Source organism: Artibeus jamaicensis, unplaced genomic scaffold, assembly GCF_021234435.1.
Source record: "Artibeus jamaicensis isolate MK-2021 breed Jamaican fruit bat unplaced genomic scaffold, CSHL_Jam_final contig_1109, whole genome shotgun sequence".
NCBI classification, from domain to species: Eukaryota; Metazoa; Chordata; class Mammalia; order Chiroptera; family Phyllostomidae; genus Artibeus; species Artibeus jamaicensis.
The window spans coordinates 4,371-14,823 of NW_026521217.1; the positions used below are offsets into that span (position 1 = coordinate 4,371).

The 10,453-nt window shown below is 56.3% G+C and overlaps 1 protein-coding gene across 1 annotated transcript; it reads left to right on the forward strand.

Annotated features, from left to right (window-relative positions):
* Positions 1 to 6,834: 6,834 nt before the first annotated feature.
* Positions 6,835 to 10,303, forward strand: LOC119060425 (DNA dC->dU-editing enzyme APOBEC-3G-like; the record flags this gene model as incomplete). The annotated part of the gene is given in 5 exon segments (XM_053663906.1): positions 6,835 to 6,967; positions 7,800 to 7,941; positions 9,166 to 9,180; positions 9,183 to 9,447; positions 9,873 to 10,303. Coding segments are annotated over 5 exon segments (882 nt in total), but the record flags the coding sequence as incomplete, so codon positions are not given.
* Between the last annotated feature and the right edge of the window lie 150 nt (positions 10,304 to 10,453).

Genomic DNA, 10,453 nt, shown 5'->3' on the forward strand with positions numbered 1-10,453 from the left:
GCGGCCTCAGTCCTCACAGACACTGCTGCAGATGCAGGGCCCCCCCCCCCCCGCGATGCACAGTCCCCGCCAGCGAGTTCGTCTTCACCTCCGCCAGGAACAGCCAATCCCACCCCGAACTCTCTTCTTCAAGTGCTTCTGTGCTTCCTGCCTTCCACCACCGACTGTAAAAGGGCTCTAAACTTGGTTAGAATTCTTAATTCCCAGGAACTTCGATTTCAGTGACAAATATTAGCAATTAGCATTCTTTAGATTGGCAAATATATTTTGAGTTGTAGAAAGCAGTTCTTTCATTGGTAAACACACTTATGTTTTCTTCTAATAAAGAATAGGACAGTGAGTCACAGCTTCAAATTCATTTTCTAGCTTTTCTGCGTTAAAACGTTAAAAGTAGCTCTGGCTGGTGTAGCTCGGTGGATTGAGCACGGGCCAGCGAATCAGATGATCGCGGTTCGATTCCCAGTCGGGTCACACGCCTGGGTTGCAGGTTGGTTCCCAGCACGGGGCGCATGAGAGGCAACCATACATTGATGTATCTCTCCCTCTTTCCTACCCTTCCCCTCTAAAGATAAATAAATAAAATCTTTTTTTAAAAAGTTAGAAGTAGATGAACTAACACAGGGCTGGTAATGAATGATTCGGTATTTACTTTCAACAACTTTAAAAGATCTTAACCAAACTTAAAGCAGCTTTAATATCAAATGTTTTCCTGTACCATATGGTTCTGGAAAGAAACCACATTTTATATTTTTACCGTACATAAAAACTGTATTTGTAATGATGGTAGAAAAGACACGATCTGTAGGCTTTATTGCCCTGACAACTTTAAGAACCCTGAAGAAGGGGCTGAGAGATGCCGGCTTGGGTGGCCTTCGGCCGCTTCAGGTTTCAACCCACTCGTATTTTTACATTGAGTGGGACATAGGGGGCGAAGTTTGGGGTGTTTAAAGACCTTCCTTCCTTCCTTCCTTCCTTCCTTCCTTCCTTCCTTCCTTCCTTCCTTCCTTCTTTCCTTCTTTCTTTCCCAGTAGGAAGTCTTGTTAAGACTCTGAATGAAGGCATGAGGGCCCTGAATGAGCTGTGGAAGCAAAGGCAGGCAGGCTTGGCCCGGGACCACCCCACAGAGAGTGTTAACGGGAGGTGGGCTTGTGCCCCCTGTGCCCTGAGGGTGGCCTCACCAGGGACTGGGGCCAGATGCCCCGGGGACGGATTTACCCAGCTCCTACTCGGGGTGGGGGGGACTCCACAGTGGCCAAACAAGAGGGCGCAGGGGGAATGGGTCCCCAGCACGTCAGGGGCAATCAGTTCCTGCCTCGCTGCACCCCATCACCCAGGTGTCACCTGTGTGGCGGGTGACTCTACATTCGGAGGCAGCCCTACCTTCAGTCTCAGCGGTGATGAGTGCGTTTTGACGAGGTGTTTTGATGAGGAATTTACTCCGCAGCTCCAGGTAGTTTCCCCAACACCGACCATGGGAAGTGACAGGTGGATGAGTTAGAGACGAGTGAGGAAAAGAAGCTAACTCCGTGCCCCACGTGGGGGGCCAGGACGTTACCACTGTCCCAGAGTGCGTCTGCCTCCGGCCGGCCTGTAGCGTGTGGGTTCTTGACTTGGTCCAGGAAAGATTCCACAACACGAGTCCAGGTGATTCTGAGAACACATTTATTAAGGCAGCGGACAGTGAAACAAAGGAAGGACTTAGTGTGGAAGAGGTGACAGGAGAGAGCCTGGGCGGGGCTCTGCTTTGGTTCTCTAGACAAGGTATAGGGAAGCCGTGAGCCGAGGCGGGGCTGCTGTTAGCTCACCGGGAAGTAGAGAAACTGGGGGGCCCAGGATCAGGAATAAGCTCCGGTTAAGCTGCCGGGCCCACTGTTCCCCTGGCTCCAAATCTCCTAGGGACCCTTAGAGTTTCAGAGGAAGTAAAAAATGTGTGCCCCAGACGGACATGGGCGTGCTTCAGAGTGAGCTGGCTCTGAGTCTTTGTCCTGGGGACTTTGTAACTTTTTTCGTGAGTGTGATTCTTAGGACACAGTTTCAGCCAAAGATTCATCAGCTTTCCAGGTGTGTTTTTAGGGCACTAGTGTGTCGGAATGAGCTCATGGGGGTGTTTTGGGAGCACTCCTTGGTCTGTTACACTGCTTTACTTTTGATTCTGTCTGAGTTTGGTGGCGTTTTTGTTGTGTCTGGCCGAGCGTCATCCATCCTGCGTTGAGCTGGCAGGAATGACATTACTTGGATCTCTGTTCTCCATCCCAGACCAGGGAGAGTTAAGCTTTGCTCTCGTTGCACAGGGAGGAGAGGTAGGAACCTTTCACTGCCCTAACCTTAACTCCTTGGTTAGGGCAGACGAGTTCTCAGGACTCACCAGGGGGCTGATCTGAGCAGCTCAAACCGTTTGGCCTTGTTTAATTTCCTCGCCCAGGAGTTTCCCCATCTTTTTACCGTCTGGCCTCAGGGACCCAGCTGGGACCCGCTGCCATGGAAACGCTCTCCGGAGGCCACACTGGAGTCTGGGTTTTACTGAGAGCCCTTGGCTGGGGGACTGGCAAACCCTGACTGGTCCTGAGAAGGGGTGAGGTTTTCCGGGGCTCGCCTCCCACCACTGGCCAGGTTCCTTTCCTTGTGTTGTGTCCTTACCCCGGGGGTACCGGTGAGGCCGGTGAGGCTTGTTCTCCGACACTGGGTGAAACCGGGCTTGGTGACGACTTTCCCACCCCGGGCGCTGCCCTCTGGCTCCGGGGCAGAATTCCAACGCCCAGGGCTGGGTTCAGAGCTGGTGCTGGATGCCCAGGAGGACTTCCGCCTTGGCAGCCTGAACGTGTCCGTTCCTGTCCGTGGCAGTCTGGAAAGTTCTTCTTCAGTGACTTCATTAGTGTTTAATGAGACAAGAAGTATTTCCTTAATGAGACATTAAATAATACAGACATATCTCCTGGGAAAGTTTTGGGTCTCTCTCACCACCAAGCCTGCCCCGCCCATCTCTAATTTCCCTCTTCTGTAAAAAAGGAAGTAGTTGGTGTTTCATTTTTTCCCATCACTTTATTTATTTGTTCATTTTTGACTAATATTAATTGAGCTCCTGCTGGTGGTGGGCTTGCGCTAAGGCCCCGGGGTACTAATTTGAGCAAGGTGCACGGGGCTCCCCACCTCAAGGGGACTGTGTCAGGGGGGAGGGACACAGGAGGGACATGAGAAAATGTGGCAGTGGGTGAGATCATTTCAGCGAAGGCCACCACTCAGGGAATACCACGGGCGTTCTCCTGGAGGCTGATGGCTGGTGGGCAGCGATTTTAACAGGCTGTGCAGAGCTTGGGACTTCTATCCTGAGACAGAAGAGCCGAGAAAGGGTTGGCCCCGGGAGGACCTTGGGCGGTCCTGAGGCAGGAGGGCAGCAGAAAAGGGGCGTGGGCCTGAAGAGCAAGGCGTGGGAACACGGAGGTTGCGGGGCTTGGTCAAGGGCAGGCTTAGGTTTAAAAAGAAGTCCAAGACTCTATGTGGGCAATGAATAAAGGCAAAAGAGTGGGCACTGGAAGGTTCTTCCATCATCCCAGCGAGAGGTGGTGGTGGAGACCGTGGGGACCGAGGTGCCCGGCCACATGGGGTGGGTTTAGGGGCAGCGAGGGGGGAAGGCTTGGCTGCGGTTTGGAGATTAAGAAGAGGAGTCAGGGTGAGTCCTGGGATCTGGGCTCCAGCGCCCTGCTCGAGGGTGGAACGGAAGTACCCTCTGTGCACTTTGGGGAATCCCAGAAAACCAGTTCGAGGGGAAAATGCCCCACAAGGACTTCTATTCAGGAAGGTCAAGGTGTAGCGCCCATCAGATGTCCAGGAGCAGATGTCTGTCTGGTAGGAAGCTGGTGTCCACGGGCTGAGCTGGGGGAAGCAGCAGGACTGAGATCCAGGGCCCTGGGCTGTGGGCGGGAGTGGGGTGCAGGAGGGCAGGCTGAGGCTCTTAGGGGGATGGTGGGAGACCTCGGGAGTGCCTCCATCCAGGAGAAGGGGAGGAGCTAGGGAAGGAGCAGTAGCAGGAGCAAAATCAAGGGACAAGGGTGTCACCAGCAACTGGCGAGGAGAGCATCTGTAGATGGTGGCTGTGCTCAATATGCCACTTGGTGTTGGGTGAGGGGTAAGATGAGGACTGAAAACGATTCCCTTCCACTGGCAACGTGGGGGGTCATTGGTGACCATGTCAATGGCCACTTTTCTGGAGCCATGGTCATGAGATGAAAGCAGACAGGATGCAGGGAATAAGGGACAAAACTTGTAGACACTCGAAACCCTTCTTTCAGTGAAGGGATGCCTTACTGTCCTCAGAAGCAAACGGACGGAGATTTGACTCAAGGGAGAGTTTTGTTTGTGAAAGTGGGAGACACCTGCCGGCAGCGAGGGTCAAGCAGGGACCACGGCAGGGTGGGCAACTACAGAGGAGAGACCCCCAAAGGGAGGAGGCCTGAGCCCGGGGCACAGACCGAAGGTCGCACTGTGACTGCACCGAGAGGCTACGCAGACCACAGGCCACCAGTCAGGAGTGTGACGTCTTGCTCAGTGCGTGCCGACCGGCCCCCGGAAGAACCCCTAGTGCACAGGTGGTAGCAACTCGCGTGTTGAGCCAGTGAATGTGGCGCAAGCGGAGGTCGGTTCCTGGATGTACAGGCTCAGGGGAGGCTGGCTGGGTCGCTGGCTGGGGGCCAAGAGGGTCAACGGGAGCGGAGTGGGGGGTCCGACTCACTTCCCCATGGGACATTGGCAGCACCTCGTCCAGTTGAAAACACCCACAGAACAGTGGCTCACCTGTCCCCACGAAGGGCAGCTCCACCTTCGTCATCAGCTAAGCTCCCAGAGAGCCTGTACGAGAGTTTCAGTCCCTGGCTGACGCCACGCGCTTTTGATGCCGGTGGCTGTGTGGACTTTCTGGTTTGCATTGTGTTGCAGGAACCGCTTCACTTCCTCATTTCTTCTTCACGCTTCACGTTTAACCTCATGGAGCCTGTCATTTGCACTGAAATATTCTTTTCTTCTCATGGAAAAAAATAACTCCCAAAGCTGAGAACAATCATGATGAGTCTGTTTGTATTTGATCTGCATTTTCAGGTGTGAATTCCTTTGGGATAATAATATACTTCATGTCTTTTTGGAACATTTTTACTTCATTGAAAGTATGTGCTTTGTCCCACCAGTAGATGAGTAGATAAAAAAAATGTGGCACGTTTACTCGATGGGTCACTACCTGTCTGTAAAAAAAGAAGAAAATGTTACGTTTTGCGACAGCGTGGATGGACCTGGAGTTATAGTGTGAAATAAGCCAGTCAGAGAAAGACAAATACCATATGTCTTCACTCATATGTGGAATCTAATGAACAAAATAAACTGATGAACAAAATGGAAACAGAGGCCTGGGCACATGGAACAGACTGACAGCTGTCGGACGGGAGGGGGGGGCGGGACTGGATGAAGGAGAAGGGATTAGTCAAAGGGACTCAGACGAAAGGTGGTGATGGCCAGAGGGAGTGGGGAGGGTGGAACGGGAGGATGAGGAAAAGGGGAGGAAATAGGGACATTTGCATTAGTGTCAGCAATAAAAATGAAGTTAAATATGTAGGTTTTGTAAGTCTTTCATTTTTCCATTTTTATTGTAGTGTAACTTATAATTAAGTGCAGGTCTTAAGTTTCCAGGTAAAATAACTATCGCCCAGACTGAGTGGGGCTGGTCACAGAAACCCGCATGGGGGTCCCTCGTGTCCCCTCCCCGCTGATCCCCCTCCAGAGGGAAGCCGTCTTAATGCATCTGTTGTCACAGGTTGATTTGAGCCTGGCTTTGAACTTCCTAGATGCGGAATCAGACAGTATGAATTCTTTAGGTGGGACTTGCTTCATTCCGTGTTGTATTTGTGGAATTCACCTGAGGTTCCCAGGAGGCCGACGCTGCTGTGAGATGGAGGAGAAAAAGTCTTCGACCAGAGCGGGGCGGGCCAGCTCTGCAGGGAAGGGCACGAGACCCCGGGTGGGGAGCACCGGGCCTGCAGGTGGTGGTCTAAGAGGAGCCTGGATGGATGGTCTGTGGGACACAGGGGCATCCCTTTGGGGACAAACACGTCCAGCTAGGGCTCAGGACACCTGAGCCTGGAACACAGGGTCCCCACATTTGACATGACATGGAGGTGGAGAGAAAAACATGGTGGCCATTATGAGGCTGTGCAGGTGCTGGGTCCTCCCACCCCAGCACGGTCCTGGGGAGCCCTGATCCCTCCGGGAGCCTTTCTAGACCCCCTGGGTAATGGGCTGGGAACGCTTCCTGTCCCATCTCCTGTCCTTTCGTGGTGGCCTCCTCGGGAGAGCTCAGCACAGGATGGTCGCTCTCCCCTCCCCTCCTGGACCGAGGACAAAGCCGGGTGCTGCCTCCCAGAGCAGAGCCTCCATCCTGGCTGAGGCCCCGCAGGGCCCCCCTCCAGTGGGACCTTGGCCAGCCCTGCACTGGCTGCTGGGGACACTCAGGGGCGGCGCCCGGGGCCCGTCCTCCGGGGGTCTGGGTCCTGTGCCTGTCTCTCCTCAGGGTGTGAACCGTTGTCCCGTCCCCTGCCCTCGCAGGTGTGTCTTGCTGCACCATGCTGCCCAGAGTGACCACAGCCTCCTCAGACGTCAGTGGCCCAGGGGCAGTCCCCATGGCTTCCACGTGTGGCCTTTGTCAAAACAGAGAAACCAAAACTTAACACGTCTCCATGGGCAAGGAGGTGACTCCTTCTAGTGTGCTCCATGTGGGTGGCATGAGTAGCTTGAGTTCAGGGAAGGGGTGGGGCAGAGTACTGCCAAGTCACCAGTATCTGGGTGCTCTGATGGCATATAAGACACTCGAGTCCTTGGAAGTGTCCCAGCAAGAGGACACAGGCTGCAACCAGGCAGACAAGTGAAGGACGAAGAGCCAGAGACCGTGAAGGAACTCAGACATGGAGACCGGCCCCGCGCCCCTGGACAGGTACTGCCCACCCCTTGAAGCACCTCGACTTCTGAGCCCTTCCTCCAGGCTCCCTGATGGCGCAAACCTTCTCCCCTGGGGACACCTCTGCTTCTTCACCTCCCTCCCCGCTCTGCCCAGCCAGGACCCCTCAGTGGATGTCCACTTTGCTGTCCCACCGCCCCCCGAGGCCCTGGTGCCAGACACAGGGGAGTCACCCTTGAAGTCCCTGCTCTTCCTCTCCCTCCATCCCCTGTGAGGCCTCTTCCTGCTCTGAACTGTGGGCCAGGAGGTCACGTTCAGATTTCTGTTTCTGTTTGTGTAAAGGGCATCATCGCTTTCATAATCACAAAGAAAATATCATGAATTACATGAGAAGAAGACGCCATTGGCGTCCCCTTTCCCGACAGTCCCACTCGGGAATGCGCTTGGCCCACGAAGCCCCACGTGGCTCAGGTTCAGCCTGAAGACCGGGGGGACACAGTCCACTGGGCCCACACCTGCAATGGGTGGGTCAGCGGGTCAAGGGCAGGATGGTGATGCCAGGAGAGGGGACCCAGCCCACTCGGGGCACAAAGACTGGTCCTGATCAGAGCTCTGAGAACCCCCCGCTGCTCCTGGGGGGCCCTGACAAAGGCACAGGCTGACAGCCCCAGGGGCCTGGAAGGGGTCGCAGAGGGAGGCGAGGTGACTGCAGCTCAGGAGCGGACCCCCTCCTCGATGGGTCCGGCTGGGACGTGGGTGCCGGGGGAGCCCAGGGTGAAGGGGTGGGGATGTGCAGAGAAGGGCAGGAGAACTGGGGGTCCCCGGAGGGGAGCCCATGCCTGTGGGTTTTTCCCGCCTATGTCCACAGACCCCGGATGGATATGGCCACCTTCACTGAGAACTTTAGTCCACAAATGCTGAAAGAAACACACCTGTGCTACGAGTGGGACGTGCCAGAAGGTGACTCCAGGATCCCAGTGGACCAGATGAAGGGCTTCCTGCGCAACAAGGTGACAGACCACAGCGGGCAGGGCCGCCTGCCCTGGGACATTCAGGGAGAAGGTTACCGGGGGCAGCAGGTGTCCTCTCAGCATTGTCCTTTGGTCCCCCAGCTTCTGTCACTTGCTTGGAGACACGGAGGACCAATGCTGCAGTGACAGTCAGCTTTGAGCCGTACGGAATAGAGGAAGTCCCAGTGTCCCAGGGCTTCCTCTGTCCCCTCCTGCTGAACCTCAGAGGAGGGGTCCAGACAAAGGGAAAGACCTTTGGACACGGGGCCAGGCTCCCCCTGTCCCTGCCTGGGGCAGCCTCTGGCCAGAGAGAGCTGGAGAGCAGCCTGGTGCTCCCTCCAGTCACTGCATGGAGCCCCGGGCAGGGTGCTGGTCCCCACAGCTGCCTTGCTGGCTGCACTGAGCCCAGGGACGCCTGCTGGGTCCCCAGGGGCCCACACACTACCACTGGGGCTGAGCACTGCCAGCATGGGCAGGACTTGTGCCCTCACTGAGGCCCTGGTCCATAATCCTTCTGTCTGCAGTTGCAAAAGTAGCCATGAGCCTAAGAGCCTCAACAGTGACACTGCCCCGTTTCCTGGGCACCTGTGCCTCGGTGGCCCTCACCCCTCTCTCCCTCAGGAGGGGAAACCCACAGTAGGGACTGAAGTGCTGGTTGCGGGCAGGGAGGGCGAGGTCGGGCAGTGGCTGGACAGCAGGGTGCGCCCCTCCCTGGAGGAAGCAGCCCTCTCTGCGCCATCACACTGGTGACCTTGGGGCTCGCGGGCCTCCACCCTCTGTCTTCAGCTCTTCCTGTGGTCCCCTGGGGCCCGACACAGGGGAGGCTCCTGGAGGCGTGGACCTCAGGCACAAACAGAGGGGCTCTAGGAAGGCAGTGGTGCAGAGGAGTCACGTTACACAGTCGTCTCACCCCGGAACTCACGCGAGTGTAAACTCACGCGGAACTCACGCAGAACTCACGCGAGACAGTGTAAAGGGAGGCGGGTCGAGTGCAGGGCCGTGGGGAGCCAGGGTTGGCTGACGTGGACTGACAGGTCCTCACTGCTGGGTGGGCTTTTGTCACGTGCCCATGTCGTGTGCATGGACAGTTTGGCCTTGTGAGCCCTGTGTGGAGATGTCACCCTCTCGGTGGGGAGCTGGCCTCCCCTCTGCCTCCCTCCCTGGCCCCGCCCTGCTCCTGTTCACAGCAGGTGACAGACTCTTTCCTCCCTCTTCTGTGCCCAGGGTGCTGACACACGGGGGAGGCCCGCCATGCAGAGCTGTGCTTCCTGGATCTGATCCCTTCCTGGGGCCTGGACAAGAACGAGCACTACAGCGTCACCTTGTTCATCTCCTGGAGCCCCTGCCCTGACTGTGCCCGCAGCCTGGTGGCTTTCCTGCGCGAGAACGGCCACCTGAGCCTGCGCATCTTTGCCGCCCGCATCTATAGCAAAAACTGGGGTTATGAAGACGGACAGCGCCAACTGCAGGCGGCTGGGGCCGAAGTCTCCATCATGAGCATCGATGGTCAGCAAGGACTCGTGGGAGTGGGAAGTGGGCAGGGGGAGGCCTGAGGGAAGCTGCTAGAAGGAGGTGGTCAAGATGACAACCCCTGGTGGAGAAGCCTGTCGCAGCTGCCTGCAGAGGGGGAGTTGGACTCGAGAGGACAGGGGCGTCTCCTGGTGAAGAGAGTTCTGGGGACAGACGTGGTCCTGGTCCTGGGCAGGGAGGGAGGCTGGGAACATGTGCAGTGGGGACCCAGGGACTTCGGAGTAGAAGGGGACGGCCCAGCCTCATGTTCCCCTGGGGGGGAACAGCTACGTCCCTTGGAGGAAAGGGAAAGGAAACAGTGGAACAATGATGGGCACAGTGTGTCCCTAGGGGTCAGACACCACGTGGCCCCTCCCTGCTCCCTAGACCTGGGGTCACCTCTCTGTCCCTGCTCCCTTCAGAGTACCAGCACTGCTGGGAAGCCTTCGTGGACCACCAGGGAGGACCATTCCAGCCCCACCCCAAGCTGCACAAACACATTGAAGAAGAGTCACAGAGGCTGGAGGGAATCCTCAGGGCGAGGTCCCCTCCCTGCTCTCCCCCTGCTCCCCTCCCTCCTCACCTTCTCTCCCTGGTGAGTTATTTCCCTCTGCTCAGGCCTCCTCTGTGTCACCTGCTCCCTCCTGGGACACCAGCCCCATCCCTCCGGTCCCTTCTCACAAGGCCCCTCTGCTCTCCCACGTCCGTGTGTCCCTCCGTCCTTCCCCATCCCTGTAGAGCCCCGACCTCTTCTCTGTTCCTCTTTCCACCTGCTACGCTCCCCACACCCTTCAACCTGCTTCTCCGTCCAGATTCAGGGGGAACCGAAAATGAACTCAACGTCTCTGAACGAGTCAGTTGTCTTCTGAGGAGACGACGATAAAACACCTTCCAAGGAAGAAAACTCACCTTTGCCACCAACTCCACAGTGATCCGAAGACACCGGCAAAAGTGCGAAGAGCTCATCAGAAATTTGTTTTAATAAATCTGATTGATTTACTTT